At 47.4% G+C, this 19,957-nt stretch overlaps 1 protein-coding gene across 1 annotated transcript in view; it reads right to left on the bottom strand.

Annotated features, from left to right (window-relative positions):
• Nucleotides 1–15,196: 15,196 nt before the first annotated feature.
• LOC134909036 (uncharacterized) overlaps nucleotides 15,197–19,957 on the bottom strand; it is a 35,568-nt gene continuing 30,807 nt past the window's right edge. The window contains exon 3 of the mRNA XM_063915425.1: nucleotides 15,197–16,687. Within this exon, the coding sequence (XP_063771495.1) occupies nucleotides 16,546–16,687 (142 nt within the window). The 3' untranslated portion in view covers nucleotides 15,197–16,545. The remainder of the gene's footprint in view (nucleotides 16,688–19,957) is intronic.

Raw genomic sequence — 19,957 nt, 5'->3', positions numbered from 1 at the left:
ATCCGTGTCATCCTGCATAATTTGGGCAAGAGCACGTTTTTGAGAGCGTACGCTACAGGGCCCTGAGGGAACAGAACTGGACCAAACTGCCATAGAGTTCTGTAAGACCTGAGCTGCAGTTTCATTTTGTGCAACCCTAGTAGAAATCTGAGAAATCATACTTTTAATAGTGGCTAACCACTCAGGCTCCCTTGCAGGGACCTGTGCTAAAACAGTACAATCCTGATTACTTGGAATGGGCTCATCCTGAGAGGAATTATCCTCTGCAGCATATGACACAGATTCCCTGGACATAGTCTTTTGGAGACAACACACACACACACACACACACACACACACACACACACACACACACACACACACACACACACACACACACACACACACACACACACACACACACACACACACACACCAGACAGAGTTTCCCCCCTAAGAATGCCAAGAGAGACACAGAGATTGGAGCCAACCCACACACAACGCTTCAGGATAAAGGGAAACCCCTACCCAGCGCTTACTGTGCACCTTAATAGGATACACAGTATAGCTATACAGTCTCCCCCCCTTCTACAACCCCCTGGTACTGTACAAGGCAGCCGGAGTTGATCTGGAGGGACAGCTCTCCCTGTTAGCGTTGCTGCAGGCAGGAAAATGTCGCTGAACGCTGCTGGGTCCGCTCTGAGGAGAAGCTCCGCCCCCTTTCATGGCGCTGCTTCCCGCTCTTCTAATGAGTATAATGGCCTGAGGAATTGTGCTGGCAGCGATCCTGGGACCCTGATCTTTCTGAACAGTGTAGGGTTTAGGCGCTGGCTCAGGGCGCCCCTCACAGCGCCGCACTATGTACCGCTGAGCCCCGGAGCGCAGTTAGTACTGCGCTCCCTACCCTATTGTCGCCATCTTCACACCGGCTCCCTGCTTGGCCGAGGGGGGGGGGGGGGTGATTAACTCGCCACTGATCTTCTGGCTCTGTAAGGGGGTGGCGGCATGCTGCTGGGATGAACGATCCCCTGTGGCGGTGAACGTTCGATCCCCTCAGGAGCTCAGTGTCCTGTCAGCGGAGATAGTGGTTCAGACCCCGCAGGGCGGACACTACTCCCCCCCTTAGTTCCTCGAAGCAGAGAGGCTGTTGCCAGCAGTCTCCCTGTGCCTAAACTCTAATAAAAATAATAAAACTAAAAGAACTCCTATGGAGCTCCCCTAGCTGTGACCGGCTCCTCCGGGCACATTTTCTAAACTGAGTCTGGTAGGAGGGGCATGGAGGGAGGAGCCAGCCCACACTCTCAAATTCTTGGGGTGCCAGTGGCTCCTGGTGGACCCGTCTATACCCCATGGTACTAATGTGGACCCCAGCATCCTCTAGGACATTAGAGAAACAAAGTTAACAATGGTAAGTCTGCCATAACTCTTGATTTTTTTATTTTGTATTTTGTGAGGAAACAAGACTACTCAGGGGAAAACTATGCAAACATGGGGAAAACATACAAACTTCACATAAATGTGCACTGGCTGGAATTGAATCCATGATCTCAGTGCTGTGAAAAAGCAATACTTATCATTGCACCACATATTCTATAATATATACTAGCCTTAATACAGTATATTAAATATACTGTATACTATGTGCACTCCATATTACATACCTCCCAACTTTTCGGAAGTAGAAAGAGGGACTCCCTGTGCAGTGCAGCCGTGCCTACCGGGGAAAGGGGGCGTGACTTCAGAAAAGAGGGTGTGGTCTCACGGTAAAGCTGCGACCATGAGGCATTTCACGTCACTATGGGGGCATGGCCAACACTGTGAGCTGCTGGCATGCCCCTGTCCCTCGTGTCTCTGTGAATAGACTCTGTGCGCATGCAGCCTCCCAACTCCCCCCCCCCCCAAAAAAAAAAAAACACACAAAAAAAAAAAACAGGACTGTCCCGCGAAAATCGGGACAGTTGGGAGGTATGATATTATATTTTATCCAGTTCTCCCTTAAAACTACTGGGGGATCAACTGAAAACACTCTATGGGCGGGATGTATTAACATACATCGCCGCCCCTCGCCGGTTACCGCAGCGATGTTGATCGCATATGTACTAACATATGCGATCAACATCGCGATGCGGTGACGGAGGCCCCCCGCGATACCTGTTAGGTGGTCTGCGGGGGGTCTCCGTCACCTCCCCGGGGTCCCCACACTGGCTAGATGCCGGGAAGCAGCAGCAGGCTGTCCCCGGCACCTCCTCCTCCCCCCTGCAGCCGGAAGGACGTCCGGCTGCGTTGCTAGGGGGAGAAGGACACTACCTTCCGGGTCCAGGGCAGCCTGGAGGAAGGTAAGCCAGGGGGAAGGGGGGTCGGCGTCTGCGGCGGGGGTCGACGGTGTCGGCGGGTTGCGGCGGTCGGCGAAAAGAAGCCCATAGGCTTCTATAGGGTTTCGCCATCCAGAGATGGCGAAACCCTGGACGCCGAAAACGCTGCGGTAGGGTCTTAGTAAATATGAAAATGCGGTAAAACCCCCGTTTTCGGGGGTTTTACCGCATTTTTGCTTTAGTACATCCCGCCCTATATGTCTCCAATACTAATATACACTCAGACAGGTACATTATTGATAGAGTCAGATTTCTGCATACTTGCAGTCTCTAGGCATCCCGTCCGCCGGTATATCATCCCTATTCCTTCAGCTGTGCTCATCAGCAATTTATCATGTACATTGGGGGTAATTCTGAGTTGATCGCAACAGCAAGTTTGTTAGCAATTGGGCAAAACCATGTGCACTGCAGGAGGGACAGATATAACATTTGCAGAGAGAGTTAGAATTGGGTGGGTTATTTCGTTTCTGTGCAGGGTAAATACTGGCTGCTTCATTTTTACACTGCAATTTAGATTTCAGTTTGAATACACCCCACCCAAATCTAACTCTCTGTGCACAAGTTATATCTGTCCCCCCTGCAGTGCACATGGTTTTGCCCAACTGCTAACAAATTTGATGCTGCGATCAACTCAGAATTAGGGGGTAATTCCAAGTTGATCGCAGCAGGATTTTTGATAGCAACTGGGCAAAACCATGTGCACTGCAGGGGAGGCAGATATAACATGTGCAGAGAGAGTTAGATTTGGGTGTGGTGTGTTCAATCTGCAATCTAATTTGCAGTGTAAAAATAAAGCAGCCAGTATTTACCCTGCACAGAAACAATATAACCCACCCAAATCTAGCTCTTTCTGCACATGTTATATCTGCCTCCCCTGCAGTGCACATGGTTTTGCCCAGTTGCTATCAAAAATCCTGCTGCAATCAACTTGGAATTACCCCCATAGGCCCATCGTACAAGGCAAAACTTGTCAGGTTGATGGCCATGATGTACATTCACTATCCCGTCGCGTCTAAATTCCCACTTCCATTACTAATCATATCCTAGCAAAGTATATGTTTTTGTACACTCTATATTATGGGATAGCCTAGCATTATACATTCTATCATGAACACTCTATATCAAACAATATGCCATTTTATATAAAATTACTATTACATATTATGAACACAGTTGACAATATTATATCCTTGCTGTTTACTGTATGTTGCAAACACTTTATCCATAATATTATATTACCAGCCTAAGCGTCTGTCTATCAGGAAAATGTCGCTGAACGCTGCTGGGCCCGATCTGAGGAGAAGCTCCGCCCCCTTTCATGGCGCTGCTTCCCGCTGTTCTAATGAGTATAGGTGCTAGGTATGTGCTGGAGGGAAGGATATTGGTGGTCATTCCGAGTTGATCGCTCTCTAGCAGTTTAGCAGCTGTGCAAACGCTATGCCGCCTCTCACTGGGCGTGTATTTTAGCTTAGCAGAAGTGCGAACGAAAGGATCGCAGAGCGGCTACAAAGTTTTTTTGTGCAGTTTCAGAGTAGCTCAAAACCTACTCAGCGCTTGCGATCACTTCAGACTGTTCAGTTCCTGTTTTGACGTCACAAACACGCCCTGCGTTAACCCAGCCACTCCTGCGTTTTCCCTGGCACGCCTGCGTTTTTCCGAACACTGACAGAAAACGGTCAGTTGACACCCAGAAACGCCCACTTCAAGTCAATCACTCTACAGTCAGCAGTGCGACTGAAAAGCTTCGCTAGACCCTGTGTGAAACGACATAGTTCGTTGTAATAGTACGTCGCGCGTGTGCATTGCGCCGCATATGCACATGCAGAAGTGCCGGTTTTTTGCCTCAACGCTGCACAGCGAATGAATGCAGCTAGCGATCAACTCGGAATGACCACCATTATGTACACCTTATATTATATCATATCCTAGTAACATTATATATTATGTAGCTGGAATTCATCATTATCAGAACTGATTACGCTAAATAATTTGTAAGATTTCTAATTAGGGTAATAGAGTTAAACAGTGTTTTCATATATACAGTATACCCCATATGTGTATATGTGTGAGTTTATATTTATTTATATATATATATATATATATATATATATATATAAAAATACACAGAAGTATCTTTATCTTGCGCCAACTCAGAAGCGGCACACTGGGAGAGGTCTTTGTTGGAAAACCTCAAACACATGCAGAGAGAACATAAATTCCCAAGTGCGCTAATAGTGAAATGTAGTTACACAAATCTTCCAGCGGTTAATTCGTCGGAAAATGTAGACTGGAGGATATTTAGATCTGGGGACCTGTAACAGACACCCCTCACCAAAAAGTCACCCAAACAAGAGGCCAACAGGCCAATTAATAAAAAGTTTTTTTTAATAACATATATTTGAACATATGAATTTTGGTACACAATTCAAGATAAAATTGTATCAATAAAACATTGGTTACGATCTGCCATAGAAATTATCAAGTGCAATTCATCCTTTTCCCTATATGTGTTACCCCTGATGAAGTCGATCAGACGAAACGCGTTGGGTTTGTCAGTCAGAAAATCACACCCTAGTTTGTGAAGATACTCCCTTCGAGCTCGCACCTTGAAAAAGGTGAGGGAGTATCTAGAATCCATCCTACAAACATGTTGGCTGTGGCTGTGTTTTATTGATACAATTTTATCTTGAATTGTGTACCAAAATTCATATGTTCAAATATATGTTATTAAAAAAAACTTTTTATTAATTGGCCTGTTGGCCTCTTGTTTGGGTGACTTTTTGGTGAGGGGTGTCTGTTACAGGTCCCCAGATCTAAATATCCTCCAGTCTACATTTTCCGACGAATTAACCGCTGGAAGATTTGTGTAACTACATTTCACTATTAGCGCACTTGGGAATTTATGTTCTCTCTATATATATATATATATATATATTTATATATAATCATTTTTATATGCGCAGAGGTTAGTTGTTTTTAAATACATTTGTTACTGCTATAAAATCAGCTTGCCTTAGACCTGACAGATATGGGCAGAGGGGTACACAGTGGTCATACACAGCCCTGACTGCAGCTCAGTGACATCACAGACTTTTTGATATAGCGGTGACAGCATCACCAGTTACAGCCAGCAGCAGATTCTACCTATGGGCTGAAGCAGGACTGCAGCCTCCTAGTCAGAGCCGGCGGAACCCGCTCAGTAGAGGTATGCAAAGGCACTCTCCCTGCTCTGCATCCCTGCTGCTGTCCAGGCCGCTGTTGCTACCGGCTGCAGCTGCAACTGTATGACACTGTGTAATCCCAGGAGCCACTGTCATGTGGTGCTGAGAGGGTCCATCAGGGGCGTCACTACCCTGTGATGCAGGTTGCTGCATCATGGGGGCATGGCCTCATTGGAGGGACGTAGTTTAGTGGAGGGGCGTGGCCTCATGTCCCAAACCCACGTTTTCAGTATCCTAGGGGTTTGGGATATGCGGGTTGCCCCCGGGGAGTGCTGTGGCTCCTACAAGGTGACAGGAGCCAGGTGCTGCACATAATGCCTCTCACCCTCTCTCCCCATGCCGTCTCTCTCCTGCATGCCTCTCTCTCTCTGTCTCTCCCCATGCCCCCTCTCTCCACCATACCCCCTCTAAGGGACACTGCTGTGTCGTGTAACGTGTATAAGGGGCACTGCTGTGTCGCGTAATGTGTATATGGGGCACTGCTGTGTGACTTAATGTGTATAAGGGGTACTACTGTGTGGTGTGATATGAATCGGGCACTACATGCAGTATAATGTGAATAATATTGTGCCAGTGTGGCGTAATTTAAAATGGGAATACTATTGTATGGCCATGTCTCTTCCTTGTAAGACTCTATCTTTGCGGTGCGCACCGACTCTTTATACTGTATGGGAGGTAGAGAGCAAATTTATAGTTTGCAGGGGGGGGGGGAGGGAGGAGCCGACACCCTAGCACCGGCCGTGCTACCAGTTAAAATCCATCACTCAGTTCAGTGTCAGTGAAGCCAGATGCAGTCTGTAACTGCACTGGCTTCACTGTGACTGGCAGTGACTTCCTATTGGAAGTCCTAGCTATCAGTCACAGACACACAAGACACACATCTTCACTTATATGAGCAGGGCCGGTTCCGGGGCTTCCTGTGCCCCGGGCGGCATTAGGGGCGTGGCTTCATACAGGGGGCATGGTCAGCTACGCCCCCTGTACTGTAGTAGGATGTGCGGTGCGCTATGACGTCATCGCGCACCGCACAGCAAAGGTCCTCTCCACGAAGGAAAACTAGACGCTAAGCGTCTAGTTCCCTTCGTGGAGAGGACCTTTGCTGTGCGGTGCGCGATGACGTCAATGCGCACCGCACATCATTACCGTTAAGGTTCTCTCCAGGAAAGGAAACTAGACGCGTATGTTAGGGTCTCCTGCCCTGTGCTGCCACGTCGTCATGGCAACCGGGAGACAAGTGCTAGCGGAGTAACCTGAGCGCAGCTGATACTCCGGTTCGGGTCTTTTGCTGTGCAGTGGTTACAGGCTCTGTGCACGGCAGGGGATCCGGTGCTGGTTTTTGTGCCCACAGTCTGTGAGGTCTGAGTGGGGCGTGGACAGCACCTGCTTTATAAGGCCTCTTCTCAGGTTAAGCAGATGCTGCTGAATCTTTGTTGGTTAGTCAGTTCCTGAAAGTTAGCCAGTACTGTGTAGCTTTGTATTTGTTGTTGCCTACTGCAAATAGGCCTGGGGATTTGGTACTACACTCTGCCAATCCAGACCTAGCAGTAAGACTGGAGTCAGTCGTTTAGCTTGCTGGGGTTCTTTTACTACTCTGTGAACTTAGCAAGTTTGCGGCTGTATTCTAAGACTTGCCTGCCTAAATCCTGTCTCACTGTGCAAGGTGTCAGGTGTCAGTTTAGTGGCAGTAAGCTGAACCTGTGCACTGCAAGTGAGAATTAGGATTGTGGAGACTCTCCTTGTGTCTATTATTCCATCTCTGACCAAGGAGTTTACTGCCACACCCGTTGGTAACCCTTTAGGGTTTTGCTGTTGCCCTTAGCAACAGCATTTCGGGTTCTCTACGTATTAAAACACAACATCTTGCTTTTCCCATCTGAGCATTACTAATACTAGGGAGACACCCAGTTCCTTAGCCTCTGGGCTTCTCTGTTCACTTTGTGTGTATTTTGTTACCCTATCACCTTCTGTGTCTGTCTGTGATTTTATTTGCTTTGCATACCTATCCGTTCAGACACCAGTACATTCCTGCAGGCACTGGTGTGCATAACAGTTCAAACACCAGTACATTCCTGCAGGCACTGGAGTGCATAACAGTTCTGACACCAGTACATTCCTGCAGGCACTGGTGTGCATAACATATTCAGCAGCCTAATACTCCTGTTAAAATTTTGTGGGAATATGGAGCATACCCCTCAAAATACGTTGCAACAGGTGGTCGATCAGGTGCAGGTCCTGACTCGACAATTTAATGATTTGTCCATTAAAATGCACACCTCCCAGGCCGCTGGCGGAGCTCCCGCAGCAGCAGCACCTTCAGGGGATAAGGAGCCGAAAGTAAATCTCCCGGATCGTTTTTCTGGAGATCGCTCGCAGTTCTTTTGTTTCAAGGAGAGCTGCAAGCTATACTTCCGGCTTAGGCCTCAGTCTTCTGGGTCGGAGATTCAGCGGGTGGGCATAGTGATTTCCTTGCTACAAGGAGACCCACAGGTCTGGGCATATGGGTTGCAGCCTGACTGTCCGTCGCTTAAAAGTGTTGATGCTTTTTTTACGGCACTGGGCATGTTGTATGATGACCCTGACAAGACGGCCTCAGCCGAGGCTCAGATTTCGATCCTTAAGCAAGGGCGAAGGCCAGTTGAGGTTTACTGTACGGAGTTTCGGAGGTTGGCCCATGATACCCAGTGGAATGACCCAGCCCTGAGACACCAGTACCGAAGAGGTCTTTCTAACCAGATAAAGGACCAACTGGTACAATATCCCTTGCCTGATAGCTTGGATCAGCTCATGCAGTTATCCATCCGGGTGGATAGACGGCTGAGAGAGCGTAGGCTTGAAAGGGAGACTGAGGTTTCCTTCTTTCCCAAGGGAACCTCAGACTCTGAGGAATTTTCCGAGGAGCCTATGCAGATTGGGGCTACCCGCCTCTCCTCGCGTGAGAAGACGCGGAGGAGACAGCAGGGGTTGTGTTTGTACTGTGGGAATAAAGGTCATGTGGTAGTATCATGCCCAGAAAAGCCGGAAAACTTCAGGGCCTGAGGGTGATGGGAAATATCCTGTCAGGCCAGAAGTCAGAATTTCCCAAGAAGACTTTTATCATTCCGGTGACCTTGAAGATCCTCGGTCAAACTGTCAAGACTGAGGCCTTTGTGGACAGTGGGGCCGACGGGGTTTTTATGGACCGCCAATTCGCCCTGAAACACTCTGTTCCCTTAGTACCCTTGGCATCGGAAATTGAGATTTGTGGGTTAAACGGGGAACCATTATCCCAAGGTAAAATTACCTCTTGCACTAGCCAGATTTCTTTGTTTATTGGAGCCACACACTCTGAAAAATTGTCCTTTTATGTGACTGTCTGTACTTTTGCCCCATTGGTGTTGGGGTTACCCTGGTTAAGGGCCCACAATCCTCAATTTGACTGGGTCTCTGGGGAGATTCTTAGTTGGGGTACTGATTGTTTCAGGAGTTGCTTGAGCCTTCCAGTCAGGCTCTCGCAGCTAAGTTTGCCAGGATTGCCAGGGTGTTATGCAGATTTTGCGGACGTGTTCTCCAAAAAAGTTGCAGAGGTACTACCTCCCCATCGCCCCTATGACTGTGCCATTGATTTGTTGCCAAATGCTAAGCTTCCCAAGAGCAGGTTGTACTCCCTGTCACGTCCTGAGACTCAGGTTATGGCAGAGTACATTCAGGAGAACTTGGCTAAGGGATTTATCAGACCTTCACAGTCTCCAGTTGGGTCGGGGTTCTTCTTCGTGGGTAAAAAGGACGGTTCGTTGCGACCCTGCATCGACTTCAGGGAATTGAACCGTATCACGATTAAAAACTCATACCCACTGCCTCTCATTTCGGTCTTGTTTGACCAGCTTCGTACTGCCACCATTTTTTCTAAGATTGACCTACGCGGTGCGTACAATCTAATCCGAATAAGAGAGGGGGATGAATGGAAGACTGCCTTTAATACCCACTCAGGGCATTATGAATATTTGGTGATGCCTTTTGGGCTCTGTAGTGCCCCGGCAGTCTTCCAGGATTTCATGAATGATGTGCTCAGGGAATATTTGGATAGATTCTTAGTTGTATACTTAGATGACATCCTAATCTTCTCCCATTCCCTGGAGGAACATCGGAAGCATGTACGCTTAGTCCTCCAGAAACTCAGAGACCACCGGCTTGGGGCGAAGCTGGAGAAGTGCGAATTTGAAGTTCAGCAAATCGCATTTCTAGGATATATTATCTCCCCAGAAGGTTTCCAAATGGAGGGTTCCAAGGTACAGGCAGTCCTGGATTGGGTGCAGCCCACTAGTTTGAAGGCGCTTCAGCGTTTCCTGGGCTTTGCGAATTTTTATAGACGATTTATCGCTGGATTTTCGTCTATAGTGGCGCCCTTGGTGGCACTCACTAAGAAAGGGGCGGATGTTGCTCACTGGTCTTGTGAGGCTAAAGCGGCTTTTGCCCGTCTCAAAAGGGCATTTGTTTCGGCCAAGGTGCTGCGACACCCAGATCCAGAGCGTCCTTTTGTGGTGGAGGTGGATGCCTCTGAGATGGGTATTGGGGCAGTGCTTTCTCAGATGGGAGTGTCTGATAATCGCCTTCATCCCTGTGCTTACTTTTCCCGTAAATTTTCGCCTGCCGAGATGAATTATGACGTGGGTAACCGGGAATTGTTGGCTATTAAGGATGCACTCGAGGAGTGGAGCCACTGGCTTGAGGGGGCTAAGTTTGTGGTCTCAATTCTCACTGACCATAAGAATCTGGCATATTTAGAGTCAGCGAAGCGTCTCAATGCCAGGCAGGCACGATGGGCTTTGTTTTTTGCTCGCTTTAATTTTTTGATAACATATCGCCCTGGGTCAAAAAACATCAAGGCTGATGCGCTCTCGCTGAGTTTTGCTCCAATCCAGGAGACCACCGAGGAGCCGTTGCCCATTGTTTCCCCATCATGTATTAAAGTGGGCATTACCCAGGACCTCTTATCATTAGTCCTTAGAGCACAGGAGCAGGCTCCTCCAGACCTTCCGGTAGGTCTTTTGTTTGTGCCTCCTAGGTTAAGACAGCGAGTGTTCCTGGAATTCCATGCCAAGAAGTCGGCAGGTCACCCGGGTATTGCCAGAACTCGGGAGTTGCTATCTAGGGCGGTGTGGTGGCCCTCGGTGGCTAAGGATGTGGATCAGTGGGTTCGGGCATGTGACATCTGTGCCCGAAATAAGACTCCTAGAGGGGTTCCTGTTGGCCCATTACATCCACTCTCTATCCCATCTAAGCCATGGACCCACATTTCAATGGATTTTGTGGTGGACTTGCCCAAATCCTCGGGGATGACAGCCATCTGGGTTGTCGTTGACAGGTTTTCGAAGATGGCGCACTTCGTTCCACTGGTTGGGCTGCCATCGGCCAGACGCCTGTCTGAATTATTTATGCTGCATGTTGTGCGTCTCCACGGGTTGCCACTTGATGTGGTCTCTGACCGCGGATCCCAGTTTGTGGCCAAATTCTGGAGGGCATTTTGTTCCGATCTCCAGATTTCTGTCAGCTTGTCGTCAGGCTACCATCCGCAGTCTAATGGGCAGACTGAAAGGGTGAACCAGTCCTTGGAGCAGTTCCTCAGGTGTTATGTCTCCAAGTGTCAGACTGACTGGGTTGCTCATCTGTCCATGGCGGAGTTTGCCTATAACAACGCGGCTCACTCTGCTACAGGGATCTCTCCCTTCCTTTGTGTGTATGGGCATCATCCTAAGGCCAATTCTTTTGACCCCCTGGACTCCACGCCTGGTGGTTCCTCTGTGGTTTCGGTCCTTAGAGGTATTTGGCGGAAAGTGAAGAAAGCCCTTGTGTCTGTGTCATTAGTGACCAAAAGGGTTTTTGATAAGCGGAAAAGACCCTGCAGCTTCAAATTAGGAGACTTCGTCTGGTTGTCTACCAAGAATTTGAAGTTGAGACAGCCATCTCATAAGTTAGGCCCCCGGTTCATCGGCCCTTATAAGATCACCAGGGTAATCAATCCGGTGGCATTTCAGTTAGATCTGCCCCGTTCTTTGGGTATCAATAAAACATTTCATTGTTCCCTTTTAAAACGGGCTATTAGTAATCCTTCTTCCAGTGGAAGACCTTCCCCTCTTCTGATACGTGGCCAGAGGGAGTTTGTGGTTGAAAGGGTTCTTGACTCCAAGATGGTTCGGGGTCGGCTGTCATTTTTGGTGCACTGGAAGGGGTATGGCCCGGAGGAGCGGTCGTGGGTGCGCAGTTGTGATCTTCATGCCCCCAGACTGATACGCTCTTTCTTCTCGCAGTTCCCCGATAAACCCGGTGGTAGGGGTTCTTTGACCCCTCGTCAGAGGGGGGGTACTGTTAGGGTCTCCTGCCCTGTGCTGCCACGTCGTCATGGCAACCGGGAGACAAGTGCTAGCGGAGTAACCTGAGCGCAGCTGATACTCCGGTTCGGGTCTTTTGCTGTGCAGTGGTTACAGGCTCTGTGCACGGCAGGGGATCCGGTGCTGGTTTTTGTGCCCACAGTCTGTGAGGTCTGAGTGGGGCGTGGACAGCACCTGCTTTATAAGGCCTCTTCTCAGGTTAAGCAGATGCTGCTGAATCTTTGTTGGTTAGTCAGTTCCTGAAAGTTAGCCAGTACTGTGTAGCTTTGTATTTGTTGTTGCTTACTGCAAATAGGCCTGGGGATTTGGTACTACACTCTGCCAATCCAGACCTAGCAGTAAGACTGGAGTCAGTCGTTTAGCTTGCTGGGGTTCTTTTACTACTCTGTGAACTTAGCAAGTTTGCGGCTGTATTCTAAGACTTGCCTGCCTAAATCCTGTCTCACTGTGCAAGGTGTCAGGTGTCAGTTTAGTGGCAGTAAGCTGAACCTGTGCACTGCAAGTGAGAATTAGGATTGTGGAGACTCTCCTTGTGTCTATCATTCCATCTCTGACCAAGGAGTTTACTGCCACACCCGTTGGTAACCCTTTAGGGTTTTGCTGTTGCCCTTAGCAACAGCATTTCGGGTTCTCGACGTATTAAAACACAACATCTTGCTTTTCCCATCTGAGCATTACTAATACTAGGGAGACACCCAGTTCCTTAGCCTCTGGGCTTCTCTGTTCACTTTGTGTGTATTTTGTTACCCTATCACCTTCTGTGTCTGTCTGTGAGTTCATTTGCTTTGCATACCTATCCGTTCAGACACCAGTACATTCCTGCAGGCACTGGTGTGCATAACAGTTCAAACACCAGTACATTCCTGCAGGCACTGGAGTGCATAACAGTTCTGACACCAGTACATTCCTGCAGGCACTGGTGTGCATAACAGCGTAGCGTCTAGTTTCCCTTCACAGCGGACAGCGGCAGCGGGGGGCACCATAGCAGCAGCGGATCTTGCCATGGTGCGGCGCCTTCCGGATGACGCCGGCGCCCTCCGGAAGGCGGTGCCCCGGGCAAAAGTCCTGCTTGCCCGTGGCAAGATCCGCTACTGTATATGAGATAGCGGTATCATACCTCCCAATTTTTGAAGTTACAAATGCTAGGCGCTTGCATATACCTGGAAAATAGCAGAGAGGCTGGCATAGGCAGGAAAAGAGCAGGGTGCTGGCATAGGCAAGAAAAGAGCAGGGGGCTGGCATACTCAGGCAAACTGCGGAGGGTATAGCATAGGCTGGAAAAGGGTAGAGGGGCTGTTGCAGAAAGGAAAACATAGAAAAGGGGAAGGAAGCTGCAGATATACTTACCTTTACCTTGTTCCATGTGCAGGGGATAGTGTCCTTAGATGATGTGGGCCAGTGGAGGAGGAAAGGAGATGGGGTCATTCAGACCCCTGCAGGCCACTCCCTCAGCTGAAGATGCTGGAAATATAGTGGGTGGGTGGCAGGCGCCAATGTGGATCATGACAAAAGTGCACCGGTGCCTGGTTTACTTTCATTTTCAACCTAAAATAAATAAAATAAATCTCTGGTGCCTGTCAGGTGCTCTGCCAGCTAATACAGGCTAATACAGGGCTGCCTGCTTACACACACTGTACTGTATGTGGGTAAGGTACGCGTCACTGCTGCTGCGTATCCCGGCGGTCAGCATTCCGACCACAGGATCCTTCTGACTGAATGCTGGCGGGCGGCAAGCGCAACAAGCCCTTTGCGGGCTCGCTGCGCTTGCCACGTAGCGCAGGTTCTATTCCCACTCTATGGGTGTCGTTAACACCCACAAGTGGGAATAGTCCCTGTTGGCATGACGACCGTAGGGATATTGAGGGGGCGTGATGTAACCGTTGCTAATGTTACCGGCGGTCTCCTGCTGCCGGTCACATAACTACATCCCCTGTATGTATGGAACATAGCAGATGATTGGCCAAATGCTGCAAGTGAATGAAGCAGCATGTGGTCGCATCAAAGACATCTTAATTGCTGTATACCATCCCAGGCACCCGGCCCAGCCTGCTGCTATGTCTGAGCCTATTTCATGGGAGCGCAGGGAGCTGCAGCTCCACTTGCACTATTGTTAATCCTGCCCTGGATCTAGATCCCTATAACAGCCAGACCTGGTACACAGAAACATATTTGGTAGTGATTACATTTTTGGGTGAAAATCTGGAGTTGGAATTATGTTAAAATCTGTCTAGAAATTATCATGCAAAAGTTGGTTCCCCCCCCCCCCCCCCATATATTTAAAAACAAAAACTTGTGTCGGCGACTGTCATGTTGATCTTTTGAACTTGTCCACCTAGTGAACCTGTTGAACTTAAGCAGTGTCAGTCAGCTTGAAGTTGCAACACTTTGCATTTAGGGCTGCTTGCGAGCCTGTCACTCTTTGTAATGCTCAGGACAGTTAGGAGGAACTACAGCAAACAAATCACTTACATCTAGCAGCCACATAGTAACATGCTTCTTGCTGGTATATGTTATATTGCTAATGCTCCATATGTATTGGTCCTGATATATCTTAATAAATTATATGCAATTGTAAGGAAATTAGTGGGTTGACCACATGGTCCAGATGGTCCGTCTCCAATCCTCTCATCACAGATGTGCACTGTACAGAGGAGGTCACATCATATGGAAGGCCACAGCTTCCAGGAAAGAATAGGGTCATCTTTAGTTTTATCCTCTGATTTATGATCTGTTGACCTTCACTCTTATTGAATTAGAACTTGCGTCATGGATGAAGCTCATGGTTGGGCCAGGTGGGCATAATGCAAGAAGGCGCTGGTGCATAAAGATGAACCCTTGGAGTGCCACTTGTTGCCTTGTGGCCAACTTTTGCCCATCAGCCTTATTTGGCTGCTGTTTATTTATTTTTTTCACTAGTTTTCATAAATGTCCCCCAATGTATTTTGTTTATGGTCCATTTAATGTGATTGTGGCCAAAGACACTTAGCGAGTATAAGCGTGGGCTTGATTGGCGTCTTTCAGCATCTACGGCAAGGTACGTTTAAGCAGCAATTAGACATTAGAGAAACACAGTTCAGATGGGAAGTTGACTCAACATTAACTGCAACAAAATGCACAATAGACAGCAGTGAGTCCTTACGGACCCTCTGACAAGCTCCTTCACAGATGATCTGTAATTAACCTGTAACATGTATATTTAATAGAACAGCATCTTGCTTTCCAATACATGTGTACAGTATTTCTGCAATAAAAAGATCTATGAGTGGAAGGGTTTTATTACACACTATTGTCCCTATTCACATAAATACATTGTAATTAACAGCATCAGACTAACAAATTAAATAAACAACACAGAACAAATGTAAACATGAATCTATATACATATAGGACCCTATTCAGTAAGGATTGCAAATTCTGTTTTTTTAGCAGAATTTGCATTCCTTTTGCTCACATGCTGGGGGCCGCCCATCACAAGGCAAGGCCACCCAGCATGCTAACCGCCTCCGCCCCCCTCTGCGACCATGCTGAAATTGCGGTCGCACAACAATTTCAGCATGTTTGCAGAAATTGTGGATGCCTCCTGCCGGCACAGCATACGTACATACTGTATATATTTATATACACACACACACTCTCTCTCTCTCTGTACTACACTGCAGGTTCCATGCAGTTCTGGAATCTTTGTCTATTACTTTATATGAATTATTTTCGGAAATTACAATTATTGCTGCATAAGGAATAGGAAACGTATACACGTTACAAATGCGCCCACCGAATGTTTTTAACAAAACGTATGACATGTTAAATCGATGGTGCTTTGGTTATTTTACGTTGACTTATTACATGGTTCATCCATGGGACTATGGCAATTCTAAACTGTGTCATTGATCAATATTTCACAAACTATTGGAATGTAAATGTAACATTTTAAATATTTATATGTTCAAAACTTCTAGCATGTATCTCTGCCTAAACAGTCGTAACCTGCCATAAGTATTGCTAAAGCCACATACACAATGCAAACAATGCAACTGTCAAATTGATCATAAAAACAATGGCATTCTCTACGTCATAGTTAAGTAGCATCTGAGCGTTAACACTGGTGGAATGATTGTTATGAGCATGAAGCTGTAGCTATCAGATGCCCAGGTTAGACATCATATATAACTGGCATGGTCATTAACAGACTGGAACTAACAAGACCCCAGGCGGGAAATTCTAGACTAGAACAACCCTTGTCATTTTTTTTATTAAATAAAACAAAACTATTCCTCATTTACTTTCTTTTCCAAGCAAGCATAAAAAAACATGCAGAACTGCACATTGTGGCTGCTCGGGAAATAAAGTGGTTGAAATAATCCCAGTTTAGGAGATAGTTCTAGTTTCTAGTGTAAAGGGTTCTGAAAAATATAACATATATCAATTATCAACATTAGCTTTAGTGCACATAAAAGGAGAGGCCACTAGTATTAGCACAGTGGGAGAATCTTGCATTTGGCAAAATAACTTGAATGACCACAAAGCAAAAAAACAAAAAAAAAGTAGGTGTACAGTAGGTAGTTCCGTTCAGGAGTAGGGCATCTCTCCATGGTCTTTTGGTCGTCCTTTTCATATGTTTAAACAACATACAGGGGTGTTGGGCTGTAATTGTGAAAACTCTTGTTCAATGCTGTCCATCAAGGTTTCTTCTGTGTCATCATACATGACAAGGGCTGGTGTGTCCGTGTCGGCAGGACATGTGTGTGGACACCTGAAAGATCATAGAAGACACAGAGAAATATATGAAGTACATCAGCTACTTTTAATGTTCTCAACATACTGGAACAATCCATGTATTAGTTAGGCTTCATTCAGCCAATTATAGTAGCTTTAAGGCAGCCTTTAGAGATGGAAGTTTGCTCTTCATAGGAAAAATGTTTCCCCTTAATTTAACATAAATACGTTCTGATAAGATGATAAACTCTGTGTGAGGTCTTGGTTAGTATTATTTATAAGGCATATTGTTTTTAGGTTTATTGATAATGTGATTGCAATTAGCTTAGGGTTCCCATGAGTTCTGGTTTTCATCACTAGACAAATTAAGTCCAAGTAATCCAATCCAAGGATGCAAAAGAACAGAAAACCAGGGGAGAAGAGAGCTATGTCTGTCCCTGGCAATGAATAGGCAGCATGACCTATAAAGTAGGCATTTAAGTGTCCCATAAAAATAAGCTCATTAAAAATATAATAAACGCGGGGCCGCATACTCCACAGGGGGCACCATTCTCATTCAGGGGGTGCGGCGGAGGGTACGCACTTCCTACCATGCTTGCTCCGGGAAGTGGGTTTCTCCACCTTGGCCCCCCGCAGCATCTTCCCAGTGATGGAGCGGGAATATGGCACATGTGCACTAGTGAGCAGAGACTCTGGCACATTGGGGGTAATTCTGAGTTGATCGCAGCAGCAAGTTTGTTAGCAATTGGGCAAAACCATGTGCACTGCAGGGGGGGCAGATATAACATTTGCAGAGAGAGTTAGATTTGGGTGGTTATTTTGTTTCTGTGCAGGGTAAATACTGGCTGCTTTATTTTTACACTGCAATTTAGATTTCAGTTTGAATACACCCCACCCAAATCTATCTCTCTCTGCACATGTTACATCTGCCCCCCCTGCAGTGCACATGGTTTTGTCCAACTGCTAACATATTTGCTGCTGCGATCAACTCAGAATTAGGCCCAATGTCTTTGCTTTCAATGTTCAGCGGCCATCTTCCTGAAGATGTCATTGGGAAGATAGCAATAAGAGTAAGTATCTTGAGGGGTGGCAGCGGACCTGTTTCATTACTTTCAGCACTTCCTGGAAAACAAAAGGCGACCTCCATTGGTTGAACAAACTTTATGATCAATATGTGTTTCCCTATTTTCTGTTTCAAATTATTGTGAACCCTAGACTAAGGTGAAGGACAAGGCTTCCAAAGCATATACTGAACAGTCCGTACTACAGTATGTATATACATATTCTAGGCTGCATCTGTCACCTGATAAATTCTTTGATACAGCTCTTCTTAAAAAAAAAAAAAATTCCCAGTCATCATGGGCCTGATTTAGAGATGTACGCACAGGCCGTCATAGCTGTGAATTTGCACCCAATGGCTGTGCAATAATATGCAGATGTGGCAGTCGCCGGGTTTTGTATTGATACGCCCAGTGGAGGCATCGCTGATCCACCACTTGTATACACAGACACAGCCATCGGATGCACATCAGGCGAACATCGACCATCGGAATAATCCTATCATCACGCAGCACGGACGCTGGAAGTGAGACGCCGGAGCCATTGTAACTGCATATGGGATCGCGGTCACAAGCTGTGACATGAACCAGGAACGGTCGCAACACGCCTGCGTTTGAGTTGCTACTCCCCTGTTACCTCCCACAAATTCCCCCGCTAGTCACTCACTTTGCACATACATCCTTACTGCAGCCACAGTTGCAAGACCATCGCAGCACATGTGCAGCGCAACTTAGATGTGTAAGAGAAAATTACCAAAAACTTTGCTCCACAGCATAAATCATTGACTTTGTCCCATATCGTGGCTGATGTGACACTGTACTGAGCACTACTTCATTAGAGGAAACCAGTACTGTGGGTCTCTTCTTACTTATTATAGTTTCAAACTAGGAGAAACATACAGTATTTCTGAACACTCTTGCTGACTTAAGATTTTTATAAGAGATATTTCAGGTAGGGATGGCCAATCGGTAGTCCTGTATAAATATTTCAAATTGATATATGTTCGGCATATGTGTAGTGATACAGGGGAATTTTTTCACTATTGAGAATTATATTGATATTCTTGGAAAGCAATATTCAATACTGCACATGCTCAGTTACAGTATTCACCACGTATGGGGCTGCTGCTCTGAGAATCTGAGAGGCTGAGAGAGCCTCTCACAGAGAGGGCGAGAGAGCCTCTCACAGAGAGGGGAGAGAGCCTATCACAGAGAGGGCGAGAGAGCCTCTCACAGAGAGGGCGAGAGAGCCTCTCACAGAGAGGGCGAGAGAGCCTCTCACAGAGAGGGCGAGAGAGCCTCTCACAGAGAGGGCGAGAGAGCCTATCACAGCGAGGGCGAGAGAGCCTATCACAGCGAGGGCGAGAGAGCCTATCACAGAGAGGGCGAGAGAGCCTCTCACAGAGAGGGCGAGAGAGCCTCTCACAGAGAGGGCGAGAGAGCCTATCATAGCGAGGGTGAGAGAGCCTATCACAGAGAGGGCGAGAGAGCCTATCATAGCGAGGGTGAGAGAGCCTATCACAGAGAGGGCCAGAGAACCTATCATGGAGAAGGACAAGAGAGCCTATCATAGAGAGGGCAAGAGAGCTTATCTTAGGGAGGGAAAGACAGCCGATCATAGGGAGGATGAGAGAGCCTATCACAGAGAGTATAAAAGAGTCTATCATAGAGAGAGCGAGAGAGCCTATGATAGAGAGTGCAAGAGAACCTATGATAGAAAGGGAGACAGAGCCTATCACAGAGAGGGCGAGAGAGCCTATCACAGAGAGGGCGGGAGATCCGATCACAGAGAGGGCGGGAGATCCGATCACAGAGAGGGCGGGAGATCCGATCACAGAGAGGGCGGGAGATCCGATCACAGAGAGGGCGGGAGATCCGATCACAGAGAGGGCGGGAGATCCGATCACAGAGAGGGTGAAAGATCCGATCACAGAGAGGGCGGGAGATCCGATCACAGAGAGGGCGGGAGATCCGATCACAGAGAGGGCGGGAGATCCGACCACAGAGAGGGCGGGAGATCCGATCACAGAGAGGGCGGGAGATCCGATCACAATGAGGGCGGGAGATCCGATCACAATGAGGGCGGGAGATCCGATCACAATGAGGGCGAGAGATCCTATCACAATGAGGGCGAGAGATCCTATCACAAAGAGGGCGAGAGATCCTATCACAAAGAGGGCGAGAGATCCTATCACAAAGAGGGCGAGAGATCCTATCACAAAGAGGGCGAGAGAGCCTATCACAAAGAG

This window comes from Pseudophryne corroboree, chromosome 4 (genome assembly GCF_028390025.1).
Source record: "Pseudophryne corroboree isolate aPseCor3 chromosome 4, aPseCor3.hap2, whole genome shotgun sequence".
Lineage (NCBI taxonomy): Eukaryota > Metazoa > Chordata > Amphibia > Anura > Myobatrachidae > Pseudophryne > Pseudophryne corroboree.
Note: the sequence above shows the minus strand (reverse complement) of the source record. Positions and strands in the feature narration are given on the sequence as shown.